This window comes from Dendrobates tinctorius, unplaced genomic scaffold, assembly GCF_039654945.1.
Source record: "Dendrobates tinctorius isolate UK_male_01 unplaced genomic scaffold, ASM3965494v1 ptg000017l, whole genome shotgun sequence".
NCBI classification, from domain to species: Eukaryota; Metazoa; Chordata; class Amphibia; order Anura; family Dendrobatidae; genus Dendrobates; species Dendrobates tinctorius.
Window position 1 is genome coordinate 18,351,857 of NW_027361685.1, and position 23,616 is coordinate 18,375,472.

The window sequence follows — 23,616 nt, forward strand, 5'->3', positions numbered from 1 at the left end:
CTTGAATTTATCCTATAAACCTCCAAAATAATATTCTCACCTTGAATTTATCCTATAAAACTCCCATATAATATTCTCACCTTGAATTTATCCTATAAATCTCCCATATAATATTCTCACCTTGAATTTATCCTATAAAACTCCAAAATAATATTCTCACCTTGAATTTATCCTATAAATCTCCCATATAATATTCTCACCTTGAATTTATCCTATAAAACTCCCATATAATATTCTCACCTTGAATTTATCCTATAAAACTCCCATATAATATTCTCACCTTGAATTTATTCTATAAAACTCCCATATAATATTCTCACCTTGAATTTATCCTATAAAACTCCCATATAATATTCTCACCTTGAATTTATCCTATAAAACTCCCATATAATATTCTCACCTTGAATTTATTCTATAAAACTCCCATATAATATTCTCACCTTGAATTTATCCTTTAAAACTCCCATATAATATTCTCACCTTGAATTTATTCTATAAATCTCCCATATAATATTCTCACCTTGAATTTATCCTATAAAACTCCCGTATAATATTCTCACCTTGAATTTATCCTATAAAACTCCCATATAATATTCTCACCTTGAATTTATCCTATAAAACTCCCGTATAATATTCTCACCTTGAATTTATCCTATAAAACTCCCATATAATATTCTCACCTTGAATTTATCCTATAAAACTCCCATATATTCTCACCTTGAATTTATCCTATAAAACTCCCATATAATATTTTCACCTTGAATTTATCCTATAAAACTCCCATATAATATTCTCACCTTGAATTTATCCTATAAATCTCCCATATAATATTCTCACCTTGAATTTATTCTATAAAACTCCCATATAATATTCTCACCTTGAATTTATTCTATAAAACTCCCATATAATATTATCACCTAGAATTTATCCTATAAAACTCCCATATAATATTCTCACCTTGAATTTATCCTATAAAACTCCCATATAATATTCTCACCTTGAATTTATCCTATAAATCTCCCATATAATATTCTCACCTTGAATTTATCCTATAAAACTCCCATATAATATTCTCACCTTGAATTTATCCTATAAAACTCCCATATAATATTCTCACCTTGAATTTATCCTATAAATCTCCCATATAATATTCTCACCTTGAATTTATCCTATAAATCTCCCATATAATATTCTCACCTTGAATTTATCCTATAAAACTCCCATATAATATTCTCACCTTGAATTTATCCTATAAAACTCCCGTATAATATTCTCACCTTGAATTTATCCTATAAAACTCCCATATAATATTCTCACCTTGAATTTATCCTATAAAACTCCCATATAATATTCTCACCTTGAATTTATTCTATAAAACTCCCGTATAATAGTCTCACCTTGAATTTATCCTATAAAGCTCCCATATAATATTCTCACCTTGAATTTATCCTATAAAACTCCCGTATAATATTCTCACCTTGAATTTATCCTATAAAACTCCCGTATAATATTCTCACCTTGAATTTATCCTAAAAAACTCCCATATAATATTCTCACCTTGAATTTATTCTATAAAACTCCCATATAATATTCTCACCTTGAATTTATCCTATCAAACTCTCATATAATATTCTCACCTAGAATTTATCCTATAAAACTCCCATATAATATTCTCACCTTGAATTTATTCTATAAAACTCCCGTATAATAGTCTCACCTTGAATTTATCCTATAAAGCTCCCATATAATATTCTCACCTTGAATTTATCCTATAAAACTCCCGTATAATATTCTCACCTTGAATTTATTCTATAAAACTCCCATATAATATTCTCACCTTGAATTTATCCTATCAAACTCTCATATAATATTCTCACCTTGAATTTATCCTATAAAACTCCCGTATAATATTCTCACCTTGAATTTATCCTAAAAAACTCCCATATAATATTCTCACCTTGAATTTATCCTATCAAACTCTCATATAATATTCTCACCTAGAATTTATCCTATAAAACTCCCATATAATATTCTCACCTTGAATTTATCCTATAAAACTCCCGTATAATATTCTCACCTTGAATTTATCCTAAAAAACTCCCATATAATATTCTCACCTTGAATTTATCCTATAAAACTCCCATATAATATTCTCACCTTGAATTTATCCTATAAAACTCCCGTATAATATTCTCACCTTGAATTTATCCTAAAAAACTCCCATATAATATTCCATCCTTGAATTTATCCTATAAAACTCCCATATAATATTCTCACCTTGAATTTATCCTAGAAAACTCCCATATAATATTCTCACCTTGAATTTATCCTATAAAACTCCCATATAATATTCTCACCTTGAATTTATCCTATAAAACTCCCGTATAATATTCTCACCTTGAATTTATCCTAAAAAACTCCCATATAATATTCCATCCTTGAATTTATCCTATAAAACTCCCATATAATATTCTCACCTTGAATTTATCCTATAAAACTCCCGTATAATATTCTCACCTTGAATTTATCCTAAAAAACTCCCATATAATATTCTCACCTTGAATTTATCCTAGAAAACTCCCATATAATATTCTCACCTTGAATTTATCCTATAAAACTCCCATATAATATTCTCACCTTGAATTTATTCTATAAAACTCCCATATAATATTCTCACCTTGAATTTATCCTATAAAACTCCCATATAATATTCTCACCTTGAATTTATTCTATAAAACTCCCATATAATAGTCTCAACTTGAATTTATCCTATAAAACTCCCATATAATATTCTCACCTTGAATTTATTCTATAAAACTCTCATATAATAGTCTCACCTTGAATTTATCCTATAAAACTCCCGTATTATATTCTCACCTTGAATTTATCCTATAAAACTCCCGTATAATATTCTCACCTTGAATTTATTCTATAAAACGCCCGTATAATATTCTCACCCTGAATTTATCCTATAAAACTCCCATATAATATTCTCACCTTGAATTTATTCTATAAAACTCCCATATAATACTCTCACCTTGAATTTATCCTATAAAACTCCCATATAATATTCTCAACTTGAATTTATCCTATAAAACTCCCATATAATATTCTCACCTTGAATTTATCCTATAAATCTCCCATATAATATTCTCACCTTGAATTTATTCTATAAAACTCCCATATAATATTCTCACCTTGAATTTATCCTATAAAACTCCCATATAATATTCTCACCTTGAATTTATCCTATAAATCTCCCATATAATATTCTCACCTTGAATTTATCCTATAAAACTCCCATATAATATTCTCACCTTGAATTTATCCTATAAAACTCCCATATAATATTCTCACCTTGAATTTATCCTATAAAACTCCCATATAATATTCTCACCTTGAATTTATCCTATAAAACTCCCATATAATATTCTCACCTTGAATTTATCCTATAAAACTCCCATATAATATTCCATTCTTGAACGCACGCCGCGTGCATCATGTGTTTGTACAATTTGTGAATAATATATATAGGTTCTCCTCATCTGAGTTATTTTTGAAGGTCAACAAAATACGATTTTCCTGTAATTCATTTCTCACACTCTCGGTATAATAATGACTTTTCCCTGTGTGGGATTTTTGATAAAAAGGTTGACAACTAGTTGGACAACCCCTTCTCATTCCTCATGTTTGGTCCTGTTACAATAAAAACACTTACACAAACCTCCCATGCTGGCACCGTCTCAGTGGTGTCGGCACTTGCGTTCTTGGGTCTCTTTTGAGGTTTTTACGTCATGTGAGCCCTGTGCCCAATCAGCGCTCACGTTACTGCCCCACCTTCAGACAAATCAAGCATCATGAGGCCGTTAGAGAGCAGCTGCAGCCCTGGCTTCATGTTGATGTTCAATACATCCGAAGGAAGGAACAGTGAAGCTGCCGCTGATTGGGCGCAGGGCTCGTGTGATGTGAGAACCTCACATAAGCCCCGAGACAGTGAGTCTCGACACCGCTGAAGTGGAGCCGGCACGCCAGCGGAGTATGAGTTTTTTTATTTTTTGTTTTTTTTCACAAATAAACGCAAGTTATGTGAATGAAATTTTACCACTAACATGAAGTACAATATGTCATGAGAAAACAATGTCAGAATCACCGGGATCCATGGAAGCGTTCCCCAGTTATTACCTCATAAAGGGACAGTGGTCAGAATTGTAAAAATTGGCCCGGGCATTAACATGCAAACCACCCTTGGGAGTAAAGGGTTTATAGCAAAAAATGTGGTCAATTCTGTGCTTAGTATCCCCTATCCTGGTATATATGGTCGCCTCACCCCCATCCTGATACACAAGGCCCCCTCATCCCTATCCTGGTATGCATGGATCCCTCATCCTTATCCTGGCAGGAATGATCGCTCTCATCCCTATATTAATATGCAGGGCCCCCATCTCTTCCTGGTATGCATGGCCCCATCCCATTTGCCCCCACCCCCATCCTAGTATTCATGGCACCATCAGAAAACTTTAAAAAATAAAATTACACTTACCTACCTGGCGCTCCCTCGCTGCATCCTGCTCCGGTGTCAGCAACTGCTTTATGCTTGTAAGCAGCACATGACAGGGACGTCATGCGTTGCTCACAAGCAGAGCACAGCTGCCGGAGTACTTACCGGGACTGTTCACTGGAGATCGGGGCGACTATTCATTGCTCTTCAGTAGCGCGCAGTGTCAGCCCCCGGCTTCCTGCTGCTGCCAGCGGTCACGTGTGCCGCTACTCAAGAGAAATGAATATTCATTGGATTCATCATTCATTCATCAGGAGACTATTTAATACTGAACTATATTCAAGCGGGACTAGACGAAGAAAACCCTAAAATCATGTATCATGTTATCCGAAACAGTCAGAAAACTAGCCCCATATTGGGCGACCCCAGACCTCAGACTATATACTGTGTAAGTTTATAAGCCCCTCCAGTGTCAGGAATAGATAGTATGTGAGAATACCTTATACAGTCATGGCCAAAAGTTTAGAGAATGACACAAATATTATATTTTCACATGATCTGCTGCCCTCTGGTTTTTATGTGTGTTTGTCAGATGTTTTTATCACATACAGAAATATAATTGCAATCATATTATGAGTAGCAAAAGGTTATATTGACAGTTAGAATGAGTTAATGCAGGAAGTCAATATTTGCAGTGTTGACCCTTCTTCTTCAGGACCTCAGCAATTCTCCCTGGCATGCTCTCAATCAACTTCTGGATCAAATCCTGACTGATAGCAGTCCATTCTTGCAAAATCAATGCTTTTATTTTGTCTGAATTTGAAGGTTTTTGTTTGTCCACCCGTCTCTTGATGATTGACCACAAGTTCTCAATGGGATTAAGATCTGGGGAATTTCCAGGCCATGGTCCCAAAATCTCTATGTTTTGTTCCCTGAGCCATTTAGTTATCACCTTTGCTTTATGGCAAGGTGCTCCATCATGTTGAAAAAAGCTTTGTTGATCGCCAAACTGCACTTGGACGGTTGGGAGAAGTTGCTCTTGGAGGACATTCTGGTACCATTCTTTATTCATGGCTGTGTTTTTAGGCAAGACTGAGAGAGAGCCCATTCCCTTGGCTGAGAAGCAACCCCACACATGAATGGTTTCAGGATGCTTGACAGTTGGCATGAGACAAGACTGGTGGTAGCGCTCACCTCGTCTTCTCCGAATAAGCCGTTTTCCAGATGTCCCAAACAATCGAAAAGGGGATTCATCAGAGAAAATACTTTACCCCAGTCCTCAGCAGTCCACTCCCTGTACCTCTTGCAGAATATCAGTCTGTCCATGATGTTTTTTCTGGAGAGAAGTGGCTTCTTTGCTGCCCTCCTTGAGACCAGGCCTTGCTCCAAGAGTCTCCGCCTCACAGTGCGTGCAGATGCACTCACACCTGCCTGCTGCCATTCCTGAGCAAGCTCTGCACTGCTGGTAGCCCGATCCCGCAGCTGAAACACTTTTAAGAGATGGTCCTGGCGCTTGCTGGTCTTTCTTGGGCGCCCTGGAGCCTTTTTGGCAACAAGGGAACCTCTCTCCTTGAAGTTCTTGATGATGCGATAGATTGTTGACTGAGGTGCAATCTTTCTAGCTGCGATACTCTTCCCTGTTAAGACATTTTTGTGTAGTGCAATGATGACTGCACGTGTTTCTTTAGAGATAACCATGGTTAACAGAAGAGAAACAATGATGCCAAGCACCAGCCTCCTTTTAAAGTGTCCAGTGGTGTCATTCTTACTTAATCATGACAGATTGATCTCCAGCCCTGTCCTCATCAACACCCACACCTGTGTTAATGGAGCAATCACTGAAACGATGTTAGCTGGTCCTTTTAAGGCAGGGCTGCAATGATGTTGAAATGTGTTTTGGGGGATAAAGTTAATTTTCTAGGCAAATATTGACTTTGCAAGTAATTGCTGTTAAGCTGATCACTCTTTATAACATTCTGGAGTATTTGCAAATTGCCATTAGAAAAAATGAAGCAGTAGACTTTGTAAAAATTAATATTTGTGTCATTCTCTAAACTTTTAGCCATGACTGTATACCACTCAGGGAACACTTACCTTTCAGAGATAATTTCCATCTTCATACTAAATAATGGCACAGATCTCCCAGACATTATGATTGCACATATCCCTAGTCTTTATAACGATATTGCACTCATTCCCTGACAGACAGCAGCATGGCCATTAGTTAGAAGCTGCTAATGATCTTTGGAGCAGGTAAGTTTTCCCTGAGTGGTACATATTGGGCCGTCTGAAGACTGAGTTTAGTCTAGGACAATTTGTCTGCACTACTAATTAACAGCAGTTACATTACCAAACTAGGGCAGTCCCTATAGGAGAAAAACACAGGAATTATACTGTATTGTCACATACTATCTATTCCTGACACTGGAGTGGGTTATAAACTTACACAGTATATAGTTTGAGGTCTGCGATCTGCCAATATGGGTCTAGTTTTCTGACTGTTTCGGATAACATGATAAATGATTTTAGTTTTTTTTGTCTAGTCTCACTTGAATATAGGTCAATATTAAAAAATAGTCTCCCGATGAGTCTCCTTTGGTGAGGACGATGAAACCCATAGAAATGAGAGGCTTGGAGAGTGAGTGTGTATACGTCACCTCTACCTATATACTGAGATGTGGGGTACATGTTTTTTCTATTAGTCACCTATTAACTAATTTTCAGGGGGTGAATTATGGGTATAGTTTTACATTTGGAATTAATAAAGCTTAGTTTTATCCTTTTGTCAGCAAACATGAGGAATGACAAGAGACAACCCATTTAAGAAGATTCAATTTTGGTTAAAACTATTCCAACACTATGAACATAAAAAAGACTTCTCCCCTATGTGACGTCTCTGATGTTTATTCACAGTTGATTTCCAAGTAAAATATTTCCCACATGAAGAAAATGAAAATGGCTTCTCCTCTGTGTGAGGTATCTGATGTCTAACAAGAAAACATTTCTCACATTCTGAACAGGAAAAAGGCTTCTCCCCTGTGTGCGTTATTTGATGGCGATCAAGATCTATTTTCCATTAAAAACTTTTCCCACATTCTGAACATCAAACAGGCTTCTCTCCTGTGTGAGTTCTTTGGTGCTTAACAAAATTCCCTTTATGGTTAAAACATTTCCCACATTCTGAACATAAAAAAGGCTTCTCTCCTGTGTGAGTTCTTTGGTGTTCATCAAGATTCCCTTTCTGGTTAAAACATTTCCCACAATCTGAACATGAAAAAGGCTTCTCTCCTGTGTGAGATCTTTGATGACTAACAAGATGACATTTCTGGTTAAAAGTTTTCCCACATTCTGAACACGAAAAAGGTTTCTCCCCTGTGTGAGTTCTTTGGTGATTAACCAATTGTGAATTCCAGTTAAAACATTTCCCACATTCTGAACAGGAAAAAGGCTTCTCCCCTGCGTGAGTTCTCTGGTGACTAATAAGATGACATTTCTGGTTAAAAGTTTTCCCACATTCTGAACATAAAAAAGGTTTCTCCCCTGTATGAGTTCTTTGGTGATTAACCAATTGTGATTTCCGGTTAAAATATTTCCCACATTCTGAACAGGAAAAAGGCTTCTCCCCTGTATGAGTTCTTTGGTGACTAACCAATTGTGATTTCCGGTTAAAACATTTCCCACATTCTGAACAGGAAAAAAGCTTCTCCCCCATGTGAATGCTCTGATGTCTAACAAGAATCACTTTCTGGCTAAAACATTTCCCACATTCAGAACATGAAAAAGGTTTCTCCCCTGTGTGTGTTCTCTGGTGATTAACAAAATGTGATTTATGTGCAAAACATTTCCCACATTCTGAACAGGAAAAAGGCTTCTCCCCTGTGTGAGTTTTATGGTGATTAACCAAATCTGATTTCTGGTTAAAACATTTCCCACATTCTGCACAGGAAAAAGGCTTCTCCCCTGTGTGAGTTCTATGGTGATAAACCAATTGTGATTTCCAGTGAAAACATTTCCCACATTCAGAACATGAAAAAGGTTTCTCCCCTGTGTGAATTCTCTGGTGAGTAACAAAATGAGATTTCTTGTTAAAACATTTCCCACATTCTGAACATGAAAATGACTTCTTTGCTTTAGGAGAAGTTTGTTTTTTATTGCCTCTTTTGTGACTTTGATTTTCCTTAGTAGTCAGTAATGAATCACAAGATGGGACCTGTTTCATAGGATCAGACGACAGATCTTTGCTGTGAATGGATGATGGTATATCTGGAGTAATGGTAATCACTTCAGTTGTATCTTGTAGGCTCTCAAGATCATCAGATTTAAAAATTGAAGATGTCAGCTGTCCCTCTGACCTCCTGTTATAGTTATCTGCTAAGATAGAAAACAATTATTATTTTTTAATAAAATATCCTTGAGTTTTATATTTTTGAACATTTCTACTTAAACTGTCCATAAAAATGGCAAGCTATGTAAAAAACTTTAATTATTTACCAAGTCAATGACAGTTCACAGTCTAATAGAAAACCTTGTTGGATGAACCAGTAGTGTGTGGTGTTCAACTGTTTGTACATTCTGCCTCCCAAATATCGAATAAAAAGAAACCAATCGATGTTATGTAGGCAAAAATAATACCAATTCCCATCTCACAAAAAACAAGTCCCCACTCAGGTCCAATAGAAAAACAGATAAGGCAGGTTACAGTTAATCCTATAATTAGGGTTACTATTAGGCTAAAGAATTAGGCTTCTCTCAATTGTCTCCCCAATAATTGGGTCACATCAGTCATGTCAGAGTTTTCTTTTTCCGGAAAAAAATAAATTAATTAAAACGAATAAAATGGCCCATCAGTAATATAGTGCAGAGGAGGCTTATGCACTTTTATGTTCTGACAGCGAAGAAACTGCAGTGTCAGATGGCGATGTGGATTTCGATGGCTTTAGTAGCAGCGACAGTGATAGCTCAGAAATGAGCAGTGATTCTGGTCCATCCTCACACACAAGGACCAGTACAACAAGAAGGACAAATAGCGCTTCTGGAGAAATGTCTCCAACTCAGGGAACAATGCCCAGTACTAGCGCTGTCCCTAGTGCTCGTGAATTGGAGCACATCAATGTCCAAGGGGCTTTGCCTCTTGATGTAGCATTTCCCAGGTGGGAGGCTTCGGATTCGGCTAATCCATTCATCCCTAATTTTAATGCCATTCCTGGTATAAATGTGGAGGAGAAAATTTTGGACCAATTATTTTTTTAATTTGCTTCTGACAGATAGCTTGCTAGAGCATATTGTCCTACAAATTTATATGTGTCCCAATTCATCAGCCAGAATCCACGATCCTATTATGCTAGGTCACATTTATGGAACCAACTAATGTCCTAGAAATGAAAACATTTATAGGACTTACATTCGCTATGGGGCTTGATAAAGAAATGAGCATTCGGTCCTATTGGTCCAACTGCCCTGTTCAAGCCACGCCCTACTTATCTGGAGACATCTGGAAAAATCGTTTGGGAGCTGATAACTCCATTTTTACAAAAAGGCTACAATCTGTATGTTGACAACTACTACACCAGCATACCTCTATTTAAAAGTCTGGTGGAACATTAGGGGCTTGTGGGACCATTCACAAAAACCGTCAGGGGTTTCCACAATCATTGGTCAGCAAAGAGTTCCGAAAGGGGCAGTCAGGGGCTTTACCCAATGGAGAGCTGCTTGTCCTTAAGTATAATAAAGATATTTTTATCCTGAGCTCGATCCACACAGATGCCACAAGGGCCACTGCAGACCAACAGGGATCCACTACTCCAAAACCTGTGTCTGTCATGGACTACAACAAATATATGGGGTGTGGACCTTGCAGATCAGGTTCTACAGCCATACCAGGTATCAAGAAAATCATATACCTGGTATAACAAGTTAGTCATGTATTTGTTTCAGGTGGCCACATATAATTCTTTTGTGTTATACAAAAAAGCTGGAAATGCAGATACTTTCCTTGATTATCAGGAAAAGGTCACTGAAAATCTTGTTTTTGATAATTTTGTCCCCGCCAATCCTTTAGAATGTGAAGATGTCAGAAGACTCACTGAGCGACATTTTATTGCACTCATCCCAGTAACTGAACCAAGAAAGATCCCCCAGAGAAGATGTCGTGTATGTTCCTAGAGAGGAATGAGGCATGATCCCCGCTATTATTACCCACAATGCCCATCACTGCCAGCCTTATGCCTCCATGACGGCTTTACAATCTTCCACACAGAACCACGTTTTTGAACTGTTTTGACATTCAAGCATTTGGATTATTTAGTGACAGACACATTTGAGTAGAGCGGACTTAACAATTTCCGGGGGTAGGTGGGGGGAGGTCTCCAGAGACACAAGCTGGGCACAATATGTTATTGTGAGGCTTAGAAAAAAAACTACATCCAGCAAAATGACACCGGCGGCGCCTGCATAGTAGCATCTATAAGTAAGAGACAGAGGCTACTGCGCAGGCGCCGCTGGCGACATTTTGCTGGATGTAATTTTTTTTCTAAGCCTCACAATAGCCACAATATTATAGGCATTATCAGCAATAATATCAATGCTATTATATGCATTATGTAATAATGGGGGCAGGTCAGTGAGGGGTCAGCGACCTGTCATAAGCCAATACAGATGAATATGTAATCAGAGCACCACATAAAGCCCCGCCCACAGCCCCACCCACAGCCCCGCCCCAGAGCACGAGAATCTCATTAACTGAAAACTACAAATACAGATTACACAACAGTAAACCAGAGTTGCCCTCATTTATGGTGGATCATTGGAGCTACTATGGATCCTGAGCAGAAGATTAGAGAAAATAATATTGCTCCCCATTTCAGGAGAGATTGTGCAGTAATCTGAATTCCTTAGGATCAGAAACAATGTAATTTATGATGTGGAGTGACTCCATGACACCAGGGCTGGAGCCAACACATCTCCTGCAGGTGGGAATAAATGTATATTACAGCCCTCAGCCACGCACAGCTTAGAGATCTATCAGGGCACAGGTGGAATGTTTGTCCTGTAGATTATCACAATCCTCCTTGAAGTTAGTTGGTTTTAATACAAATTGAAAAGTCAGGATAAAGGGAAACTCTGCTGTTATTGGACAGAAATTCACACTTGGCCTCACTGCACATTTACTGGTGTCGCTCATAAAAGGGAAGTTTGGCCAGAAAGACTGGACCTGGTCTTGTAGGGACCAAGAGACATTCAGCAGCACAGAAGGGAGAGAAGATTCATCCGATAAGATCTCAGGGATCTAGGAAGCCAACAGCATCATTACCCTCCGCTTTCTCTTACAGGCCCAGCATAAGATTTTTCTTCAAGTGATTTTCTATCTTGTCAGCACATTCTACGTACGCTGTCATTTGGCTTTATAGTTACAGATCTGGGCAGGTAACGGTCAGCGTCTTCTAATGTGAAGGAGAGAATGGCTGATGAAATCAATTATTAACCCTTATACAAGTCAGTTCACATATGGTTTACCAAGATGGCGTCTGTGTCTTCAGGCAACACCCTGGAAGGAATCCTTGGAATGCAGAAGCTGAGATACTGGATACCATATATGGAAGTGAAGGTGAAATGGACCTATCATAGACTGACACTGGCTACTCAGAAGATTGTGTGACACCCATTTCCTGTCTCTGTCTTGAGAATAAACTTCAGTTGTGTGCGAGCCTTTACTGAGAAAGGAGTAGACATCTAACTCTGTATTCGGTGTGACTCTTTAAGCGCGCACTCGGCCTATATTGGGTCAGGTACAAGCAATCATATAGATCTCGCTTTAAGGGATCACCCTCACACTAATACCAGGGGGTAGGTGGATCCTCCAGGTTGTAAGTTTTATAGAAAAGGGCTTTCAATGCCCAAAGTCATTTGAACAGTTTTGGGTGGAGGAGAATGTTGTGATCTAGAGGCAAAATGGTGATCATGGTAATACGGCCGGACTACACCACCGATAAAGCAGCCACAGCCGGTGACTGAGAGGAATCTGTGACTTCTCTGCATTCAGTGGTTACTACTCACCTGGGTTGTCAGATGTGGGAATCTCCTCTTTACACCACTCATCACCCCTCACATATGTCTCTGTAGTATTAATATGGGTCAGATCTTCACCCTGAAACAAATATTGTAAAAGTCACAGACAGATGGAGAAGTCCCATCTATGATCAGCTCTAATCCTGCCATCTCCACCGTTCTCATTACACAAGTATAAAACATATAATACTGGTGGATAAAACAAGACTGAGCACAAGACCTTCACAGCCGTCTACACATCATAGGGGAGATCTCCTGACACCTTCTCTCCATCTACCTGATGATCCTGAGGAGCACTGGGATCTTCTTGGTTACAGTCCTGTGGAAGAAGACGGGGACATCTCTCTGGTGTTGTCCTCTTACTGGATAGATCTGGAGGAAACACATACAGGGACTGAATTCATTCTCTACATACAGATAATTATAGGCTGTGTGTATTTAGTCCTGTCTATTACCTGGTGATGTGAGGGGCTGGGGAACCTCCATCATGACGTCCTTGTAGAGATCTCTGTGTCCTTCTAAATACTCCCACTCCTCCATGGAGAAATAGACAGCGACATCCTGACACCTTATAGGAACCTGACACATACAATGATAACGTCATCCCCCCGATCCCTTCATAGTGTTACTGTATAATGTCCCAGCATTCTCAGCAGTGTCACCTCTCCAGTCAGCAGCTCAATCATCTTGCAGATGAGTTCTAGGATCTTCTGGTCATTGATGTCCTCATGGATCAGGGGATGAGGTGGAGGCCCCGTGATTGGGCTCAGGAGTCTTCCGCATCCCTCAGACACAGGGTCCTGACAGCGATCACTAGAGGTCTTCTTCACCACTGTGTAATCCTGGTAATGGAGGGACATATTAATAAATCTCACTACAGACATTTCCAGAGTCCTCACCTCTCCAGTTCTGTCCATCTGTTATTCCCATAGATAAGAATGATGTAATGTGACGTCATCAGAATCTCTCACCTCTCCAGTGAGACGGAAGAGGATCTCTAGGGTGAGGTGTAACATCCTCTCCGCCATCTTGTCTCTGTCCATATCCATCCTTGATGGGTAAATCAGGAAAATTCTCTTCTGTAGAAGATCTTCACTGAGAGGATCCGATATTGTAGAGACCTGAATGAGAAGAAGATGATCCGATGTAACATCATAAGAATCCGGTGTAATAATACAATTACTGGAGATAATAAGGGAAACATATGAGGAGATTTATTATCTTACAGGGTTTAGTTTTCTTCCCTGACATCTACTAATAAAACCTATATATTTAGGCCACAGACAACAAGCAGTTTCCTCCTCGGAGTCGGCAGCTGAACACGTTCCTCATAGACTCATCTTCCATAACGCTAATTCTCGTCTCATTACCGACACTGGAATCGGCATTAGCAATACTGCAGGAGATATTCATTACACGCGACATGAGAAATAACTCCTTCATGATGAGGACAACATCTTCATCTTCTACTGCGGCTCTAGAAACAGATTTGGCCAGAGTCGGTCACTGCCTCCATCCCCACCGGCCGTCTATATGAAGGTTTCCCATCTTCCCGGCACTGGAATCTTCTCTCACGTTAGATCTCAGCTCTGAGTCACACACAGAAGTTTGAGGCTTTTAGAAAAGATTTTTAGTTTCCACAAACACAACGGACAGAAATGATCTGATCCCAAAGTCTCCATGTGCAGTGATTTATGGGGTTTATTTCTGGCCTTAGGCTTTCCTATATTACAAGAAAAACTCCAGAAAAAGCCGAAATTAAAATGTTTCTAAAGAAAATTGGCTCCAACAATTCTTGTAAGAAGAAAAAAATAAGCAAAAAGCAGAAGACACATTTTATAATTTTTAACATGTTAAACATTTATTAAAAAGAAATTAATCTTTTTGGGCCCCAGAACATAGATGTACACCGCAGGGACGGCACAGATGAGGCTGCAACAAAAACCCTGACAGCTTAACCACTTGCTGCTGTGAAAAGCAAACATGGCATCTAAGAAGGTGTGACAGAGTTTGGCTGAATGCCCCCCACCTCCAAGTACTCGATAGTATGGGGCGGCCTAGTTACTACGATACTTACATGCCTAATAATGGGGTCTGGGCTGCAATGTATGAAGGTCTATTAGGCTGGGCCAGAGGCAGCGTCCAATAAGTTACCTTATAACGCCCCCATACACATTAGACTAAAGCTCCATGAAAGCACTGATTTCGGGGGGTTTGGCAAACCATATAATGTATTTGGGGGCCTCCCGACAAGTGATGTCAGGGCAGAGAAGGATCCGGCATTCATACTGTGTATGAATTTCAGAGGATTATCCGTTTGTTCTTCCTGTAGATAATCCTCCTCTAGAGGAGTCTGGAGGCGACTCTCTCATACAGACCACAGGAAAGCTGGAATATTTGTGTGTATGGGGGAGTCGGGAGAGATCGCCGTCTGACAAATGACCGCTCAGCCAACTCTGATCTCATGTGTATGGGGCGTTAGTATTACACTGACAGGCAGTGATGATACACGGCACTACAGTAGTACAGGGCATCACCGGAGCCATCAGAGGCTTGTATGTTGTGTGATCGCACTGATCAGAGGGGTTTAAAAAAGGTTTAAAGTGGAAAAAATATCACAGTTTCAGCAACAAGAAATATCCATCACTATATGGAAAGCAGAGTCACTGCACAATGTTAGTTACGTCACATCCATAACTACTTTATTATACTCTATTATCCTGTACACAGTGGAGTAGATAGAAATCACAGATCACACAGCAATAGCTGGAATTGGACCCTCCAACGTAAAGAAAAAAAAATCTATCTATCTATATACACTGTTCAAAAAAATAATGGGAACACTTAAACAACAGAATATAACTCCAAGTAAATCAAACTTCCGTGAAATCAAACTGTCCACTTAGGAATAACACTGACTGACAATCAGTTTCACATGCTGTTGTGCAAATGGAACAGACATCAGATGGAAATTATTGGCAATTATCAAGACACCCTCAATAAAGGAGTGGTTCTGCAGGTGGGGACCACAGACCACATCTCAGTACCAATGCTTCTGGCTGATGTTTTGGTCACTTTTGAATGTTGGTTGTGCTTTCATACTCGTGGTAACATGAGACGGACTCTACAACCCACACAAGTGGCTCAGGTAGTGCAGCTCATCCAGGATGGCACATCAAAGCGAGCTGTGGCAAGAAGATTTGCTGTGTCTGTCAGCGTAGTGTCCAGAGGCTGGAGGCGCTACCAGGAGACAGGCCAGTACACTAGGAGATGTGGAGGGGGTCGTATGAGGGCAACAACCCAGCAGCAGGACTGCTACGTCCACCTTTGTGCAAGGAGGAACAGGAGGAGCACTGCCAGAGCCCTGCAAAATGATCTTCAGCAGGCCACAAATGTGCATGTGTCTGCACAAACGGTTAGAAACTGACTCCATGAGGATGGTCTGAGGGCCCGATGTCCACAGATGGGGGTTGTGCTCACAGCCCAACACCGTACAGGACGCTTGGCATTTGCCACAGAACACTGGGATTGGCAAATTCACCACTGGCGCCCTGTGCTCTTCACAGATGGAAGCAGGTTCACACTGAGCACATGTGACAGACGTGGCAGAGTCTGGAGACGCCGTGGAGAGCGATCTGCTGCCTGCAGCATCCTTCAGCATGACCGATTTGGCAGTGGTCAGTAATGGTGCGGGGTGGCATTTCTTTGGAGGCCACACGATGTTGGGCTGTGAGCACAACCCCCATGGAGACAAAATTGTGCCTTTACCTGGAGATAAATTCCCAGTGGGGGGAAATTTCCAAAATGCAATAACTTAAGTGGGGAATTCAGCTCTTTTCACACTTAAGGGATCTGTATATGGAGTCTACAAACTACAGTGGGGGAAATAAGGATTTGTTACGCTGACAATTTTGGGGCTAAAGTCACATTTTTGTGAGGAAATAAAGTAAAATTGTCATTTTTTCCTTCCACATTGCTTAAATTCCTGTCACACTATCCGAATTCAGATATTGTCCTGTCAGAAAGGAGAATACAGGGAGCGAAAGGGTTAATAGGACTCACAGGTGGAACCGGCCCAGAAAGCAGAAGGTCCAGGAGTGTCCGCCACATATATGACTGCTCTGTGCACACAGGACCTGTGATGAGGTCACAGGAGGGGAGGAATCAGGGTTCACATGATCAGGGGCCTCAGTGTGTGCAGGACTCAGTGTGCTGGAGCGCTCCCGATAATCAGCTGCGTGTGTCGCGCTGTGTGATAGTCACAGCACCTGCATGGAGGGCGACACATGCAGCTGATTATCGGGAGCGCTCCAGGGATCCGGGGTCCCGATGCAGCTATTCGGTAAGCGATATTAGCCAATAACAACTTCTCCGACGATATTCGCTCATCTCTAGTAATAACAGCTCAAAGAAATTCACCAAACTTTTCATTAAGTTTAATAGTAAGACCCTATTAAATATTGAGCACCAGCGGGATGAAGCATTGACAGCGGCATGTAAAAGTGTGGGCGCCCCGGGTCAAAATGACCGTTATTGTGAGCAGTAGTAAGATGAAGATGAAATGATCTCTAAGAGGCCGAACCTCTAAGATGACACATGGCCTTTGTATTTTAGGCTAAAATAATAATAAAATATATATATATATAGACTTTTTTACAATTTCATAATTGCAAAAAGGAAAAAGGGCGATGCAAAACTTTGGGCACCTTTAGAGATTTGTGTACTGAGATAATTTTGATCAAGATTTCACACCTTAATTAGCTTGTTAGGGTTATGGTGAGATCACATGGTGACCAGGAGCTACAGTCTGAGGAAAGGGCTAAAAAGCCTTCACTAGACCCCTGTACAGCTGTATAATGAGGTCCAGGCTTTATAGTGAAGGGACAGGAGTGAGGGACTGTTCCCAGGAGCTACAGACTGAGGAAAGGGCTAAAAAGCCTTCACTAGACCCCTGTACAGCTGTATAATGAGGCCCAGGCTTTATAGTGCAGGGACTGGAGTGAGGGCCTGTTCCCAGGAGCTACAGTCTGAGGAAAGGGCTAAAGAGCCTTCACTAGACCCCTGTACAGCTGTATAATGAGGCCCAGGCTTTATAGTGAAGGGACAGGAGTGAGGGTCTGTTCCCAGGAGCTACAGACTGAGGAAAGGGCTAAAAAGCCTTCACTAGACCCCTGTACAGCTGTATAATGAGGCCCAGGCTTTATAGTGAAGGGACAGGAGTGAGGGTCTGTTCCCAGGAGCTACAGACTGAGGAAAGGGCTAAAAAGCCTTCACTAGACCCCTGTACAGCTGTATAATGAGGCCCAGGCTTTATAGTGAAGGGACAGGAGTGAGGGCCTGTTCCCAGGAGCTACAGACTGAGGAAAGGGCTAAAAAGCCTTCACTAGACCCCTGTACAGCTGTATAATGAGGCCCAGGCTTTATAGTGAAGGGACAGGAGTTAGGGCCTGTTCCCAGGAGCTACAGTCTGAGGAAAGGGCTAAAAAGCCTTCACTAGACCCCTGTACAGCTGTATAATGAGGCCCAGGCTTTATAGTGAAGGGACAGGAGTGAGGGCCTGTGCCCAGGAGCTACAGTCTGAGGAAAGGGCTAAACAGCCTTCACTAGACCCCTGTACAGCTGTATAATGAGGCCCAGGCTTTATAGTGCAGGGACTGGAGTGAGGGTCTGTTCCCAGGAGCTACAGACTGAGGAAAGGGCTAAAAAGCCTTCACTAGACCCCTGTACAGCTGTATACTGAGGCCCAGGCTTTATAGTGAAGGGACAGGAGTGAGGGCCTGTTCCCAGGAGCTACAGTCTGAGGAAAGGGCTAAAGAGCCTTCACTAGACCCCTGTACAGCTGTATAATGAGGCCCAGGCTTTATAGTGAAGGGACAGGAGTGAGGGTCTGTTCCCAGGAGCTACAGACTGAGGAAAGGGCTAAAAAGCCTTCACTAGACCCCTGTACAGCTGTATAATGAGGCCCAGGCTTTATAGTGAAGGGACAGGAGTGAGGGTCTGTTCCCAGGAGCTACAGACTGAGGAAAGGGCTAAAAAGCCTTCACTAGACCCTGTACAGCTGTATAATGAGGCCCAGGCTTTATAGTGAAGGGACAGGAGTGAGGGCCTGTGCCCAGGAGCTACAGTCTGAAGAAAGGGCTAAAAAGCCTTCACTAGACCCCTGTACAGCTGTATAATGAGGCCCAGGCTTTATAGTGAAGGGACAGGAGTGAGGGCCTGTGCCCAGGAGCTACAGTCTGAGGAAAGGGCTAAAAAGCCTTCACTAGACCCCTGTACAGCTGTATAATGAGGCCCAGGCTTTATAGTGAAGGGACAGGAGGGAGAAAAGTGGGGAAAGGAGCCAGAAGAGCCGGACTGCCCATCACTAACCTGCAGAGCCGCACTCCACATATATGGCTGCTCTGTGCACAGGACCTGTGATGAGGTCACAGGAGGGGAGGAGTCAGGGGTCACATGATCAGGGGCCTCAGTGTGTGCAGGACTCTGCTGTGCTGGTTGTCATGGTGCTGGATGAGGGGAAGTTTATGTGTGGGGTCAGGAGGGGTTTACAGGGTGGATGTAGCAGAGCCGTGTGTGTACGAGGTGTACGGAGCAGAGCCCTGTGTGTACGAGGTGTACGGAGCGGAGCCGTGTGTGTACGAGGTGTATGGAGCGGAGCCGTGTGTGTGCGAGGTGTACGGAGCGGAGCCGTGTGTGTACGAGGTGTACGGAGCGGAGCCGTGTGTGTACGAGGTGTACGGAGCGGAGCCGTGTGTGTACGAGGTGTACGGAGCGGAGCCGTGTGTGTACGAGGTGTACGGAGCGGAGCCGTGTGTGTAAGAGGTGTACGGAGCGGAGCCGTGTGTGTACGAGGTGTACGGAGCGGAGCCGTGTGTGTACGAGGTGTACGGAGCGGAGCCGTGTGTGTACGAGGTGTACGGAGCGGAGCCGTGTGTGTACGAGGTGTACGGAGCGGAGCCGTGTGTACGAGGTGTACGGAGCGGAGCCGCGTGTGTACGAGGTGTACGGAGCGGAGCCGCGTGTGTACGAGGTGTACGGAGCGGGGCCGCGTGTGTACGAGGTGTACGGAGCGGAGCCGCGTGTGTACGAGGTGTGCGGAGAGGAGCCGCGTGTGTACGAGGTGTACGGAGCGGAGCCGTGTGTGTACAGGTGTCACTGATTTCTTTACTACTTGCTGTATAGATATTACATGTGTTCCGAGGTGTAGCGAGGGGTTCAGCTCAAGGACATCTGAGTGGGCTCCTAACCAGAGGTTATGATGGTGCCTCACATGCCTTGTCAGTGCCTCCATTCTCACTATGGTCACTGAAGCTTCTCAGTGGGTCGCCCTCCCAGGGCTGTGGGGTACTCAGTACCGGGCCCAATGAGCTTCAGTGGGAGATGTCACACAGCTGGGACCCGGCCCGTGGCCCTGGGCGCCCATTGTAAAAGGAGTTGTTGCAGTGTGCTTAGAGTGATGAAAGTTTATAAGTGATTCGTGACGCCACCTGTGGTGTTCAGCAATAGAGATGTAAGCCGACGCTGCAGACAGATCCTCTGGTACAGATGGTGTGCTGCAGCAGTGATGTTATAGCCCTCCACAGGCAGGGCTGTAGTCCCAGGGCAGTGTAGAGACGCGTTGCAGGAATGGTGTAGGCACAGGGATGCAGCGGTGCCAGGTGTGTGTGACGCGGGAATGAGTGGAGGACACCAGGGCATGTAGTTCCAAAGCTTTACTCACAGTATGTTGTACAAACAGGTGCCTGCCTCCGTGCCGTGTCCTCCGGGTCAGGGACTCAGTCAACCTCCAGGCCAGATGGAATACTTCTTTCCAACACTCCGCCAACATGTGCCTTTCTGAACGTCTCCTCTTATAGCGCCTTTAAATGAAGTACTCCTAGTACTGAGTTACACTGGAGTTCCTCCTGCCCGATGTTCCTATGAACTCTACTTGTATGGCAGACAGCTGTAGCCTGCTTCAGGGACTCCTTGCTATTAAGTCCCTGCTCACAATCCAGTTGCTGTTGTGCCCCCAAGTCTTGTGTGGGATTAAAGCGGTCACTCCTTCTATTCCTCTGGTGTCTGCTGCAGGACGATTAGTATCCATACAACCTCGGGGACCGGGATCCGGCCTTGCGCTTAGAACTTCTTGGAAGGGTTCTCTTCTAACCAACGTCCTCTGTTCTTTTTTACTCCTCACGTTCCGTACTAATCTTTCTTTCTATGGATAATCAGGCTTTCAGTCTATGTTGCTCTCTCTCTCTTCCTTTCCCGTGCCAGCAGACCCAGGTCACTGGGATCTGCTGCAGCACTTCCATCCATCTATCCCTCTCTCCAGGGATCTTCTCTCTCCTTACTCATCAACTGACTCCTCTCCCAAACTCCCCGCTCTCTTTAATGGAAACTAAACTCCACCCACCACGTTTCGTATTCCAAGCAGGGAGCCACCAATGGGTGCTTTGCTACACTCCAAGCAGGGAGCCGCCAAAGGTGCTTTGCTACACTACATTGTGGTGTGGGGTGCAGGTATTGGAGTGTGGTGAGGAGTCTCCAAGTTACCCGAATGGTGGGGTACCACACCTCAGGAGGAGGTGCAGTACCTCTGTGGCGGCTGAGCCTCAGGGGTGCCACATACCCCCCCCCCGTTAAACGCAGCACGTCCACGGGCTGCAAGGGAAACAAAGTTGACAATACAGGAACATGCAAATTTTTATATTGCATAATGAACATGTCTTATACTAAACTTCCCAATGTGGGAGGCACTGTTTCTTGAACGTTACAAACAGTTTAACTGTCTATCAATATTTAAAGTTATGCTACCTAATTTAAAGTGCAATGGAAGCAAATAGTAACACATTTTCTAGCAATACATTGCCTTTCTGTCATTCTTCACATTTTCTACTTTTCTTCTTCTTACCCTTAATTGACAACTGCTGGTGTCTGGTTCATCATCTGCATATTTTTGTTCAATTCTCCCACCATCTACTAACCTCCCTAAATCGGACATTTCCCTCTCCGTGGGTGGTACCACAATAACACCCCGGCAGCAGGCACGCTGTCTAGGCGTTATATTTGACACCAATCTCTCCTTCACATCCCATATACAATCTCTTGCCCACTCTTGCCTCTTACATCTAAAGAACATCTCTAGAATCCACCCTTTTCTCACCATGGAAACAACAAAAACCCTCACTTTAGCATTGATCCACTCCCGCCTGGATTAATGCAACGCTCTATTAATTGGCCTCCCTGTCACTCGACTATCCCCTCTCCAGTCCATACTTAATGCAGCAGCCAGGGTCATCTATCTGACTAATTGGTACTCGGACGCGTTCGCTCTTCGCCAGTCCTTACATTGGCTGCCCATTCATTATAGGATCCAATTCAAAGTACTTGTTCTCCCCCACAAAGCTCTCCACGATGCGGCACCCCCCTACATCTTTTCCCTCATTTCTGTCTATCGGCCAAGCCAATCGCTGCACTCTGCAAATGACTTTCGACTAACCTCTGCACTAATCCGTACCTCCCACTCCCGACTCCAAGACTTCTCCCGTGCTGCTCCTATCCTCTGGAATGCTCTACCCCAAGAAATTAGGACTAACCTCAATTTGCATAGTTTTAGGCGTTCCCTCAAAACACATTTGTTCAGAGTGGCTTATCACGTTCACTAATCAAAGTCATTCTATGTGTAAGTGTGCGTGTGTAGCCCATTCACTATCTCCATCCATCCTTCACTCCCTCAAGATGGCTGGACCTTCATTGTAAATATACAATTGTAAATACACACCTGTACTTTGTATCTCCCTCACCTCATTGTAGATTGTAAGCTCTCACGAGCAGGGTCGTCTTATTTCATCTTATACTGCTTTAATTATTGTATCGTTATCGTTGTTACTTATGACTTGTGTTTTGAAACTGTTAAACTGTAAAGCGCTGCAGAATATGTTGGCGCTATATAAATAAAGATTATTATTATTATTATTATTAATAATTCTCACATCTTTATTCAAACATTGTAATACATTCACTATATTTCTTTCTCAATTAAACCCTATGAAATCTGTCATTAATACTTTCACTACACACTATCACTTTCTAGTTTCTTGTTCAAAAATACTAAGCATTATTACTAAGTGCAAAGAGTAGACATTGGACCGGCCATCATGTCTGGAAATCTGGAAATGTCCTTATAACGAGGTAGTCCTTGTTCCAAGGGAAGGTTCCTATGTAAAACCAAGAGAGAGCACCTAAAGAGGTGCAAACTATTTACATTAGCAGTTCTGGATCACTCAGCGTCCATGATCTCGACAGTTCAAGTGTAACGGCTACCAATCAAACTGGGCAACAACTGGATCCAATGGGAAAAAACAAGAAAACAAAAACATGATAACCAAAATAGATAAACAAGCACTAAGGTGGATATACCCTCCTGGGTAACAAAAGTTAGTTTAAATCAACATTATGGCTGGTTATCCCCTCCTGGGGTTCTGGAAGCTGGTTGCTTGGGCTGCTTCCAGGGGAGATGCTCTGGGTATTCAGATGGGTTGATGAATCACTGATCCTCGGTAGGAATTCTGGAGACAGCTGCTGCCTGAGGTACAGCAGGGGTAGGCATATCAGCTGTTGCTGGTGATGTCTCTGCCACCAGTAAGTCGGTAGGAGTGGCAGCTGGTATCAATGGATAAGGTTCTTCCTCCTCAGGGGGTACTGCTGCTCTGGTCCTTGGTCTAACATCTAGGGATGCCGTGGCCTGTTGACGTAGGTAGGAGGCTACACGGGGGTTTTGCAGCTGTGGCCAAGAGAACCCATGATGCGTTTCAATGTCCCAAAGCAGCCTAGACTCGTCCAAGCCCTGAAGGTGTCGTATGGTGCGCGCCTATTCCAACTGCACCCTCCTCAGCAGGGATTTCTTCCACATTCCCATCTCTGTCAGCCTAATGCCCCTGGACGACTCGTCCAATACCCCCATTTCAAGCTCCAGCAGGCCAGTCTCCGACAATGAGAATTCGGGGGGTATCCCGTTAGGAGGGCCAGCATCTATACCTAGTGCCTCCCAGCGGTGCAGTCTCGGCTCC

At 42.6% G+C, this 23,616-nt stretch overlaps 2 protein-coding genes across 2 annotated transcripts in view; both read right to left on the reverse strand.

Moving 5' to 3' along the window:
• Positions 1-7,484: 7,484 nt before the first annotated feature.
• LOC141082326 (uncharacterized) overlaps positions 7,485-23,616 on the reverse strand; it is a 124,778-nt gene continuing 108,646 nt past the window's right edge. The window contains 2 exon segments of the mRNA XM_073566272.1: positions 7,485-8,579; positions 12,156-12,166. Of these exon segments, the coding sequence (XP_073422373.1) occupies positions 7,602-8,579; positions 12,156-12,166 (989 nt within the window). The 3' untranslated portion in view covers positions 7,485-7,601.
• On the reverse strand, positions 13,180-23,510 carry LOC141082366 (oocyte zinc finger protein XlCOF29-like). The gene is made up of 3 exons (XM_073566305.1): positions 23,433-23,510; positions 13,534-13,683; positions 13,180-13,404 (listed from the first exon to the last, which is right to left on the reverse strand). The coding sequence occupies exons 1-3, from the start codon at positions 23,508-23,510 to the stop codon at positions 13,180-13,182; spliced, it is 453 nt and encodes a 150-aa protein (XP_073422406.1).

Bases quoted from the DNA above. Each gene is read 5' to 3' on its own strand.
- LOC141082366 (XM_073566305.1), bottom strand. From the start codon at position 23,510: ATGGGGGTATTGGACGAGTCGTCCAGGGGCATTAGGCTGACAGAGATG. The intron at 13,684-23,432 runs GTGCAGTTGGAA...CTTCTCATTCAG, and splicing joins AGAAATCCCTGCTGAGGAGG to GTCTCTACAATATCGGATCC. The intron at 13,405-13,533 runs GTGAGAGATTCT...CTCCATTACCAG, and splicing joins TCTTCCGTCTCACTGGAGAG to GATTACACAGTGGTGAAGAA.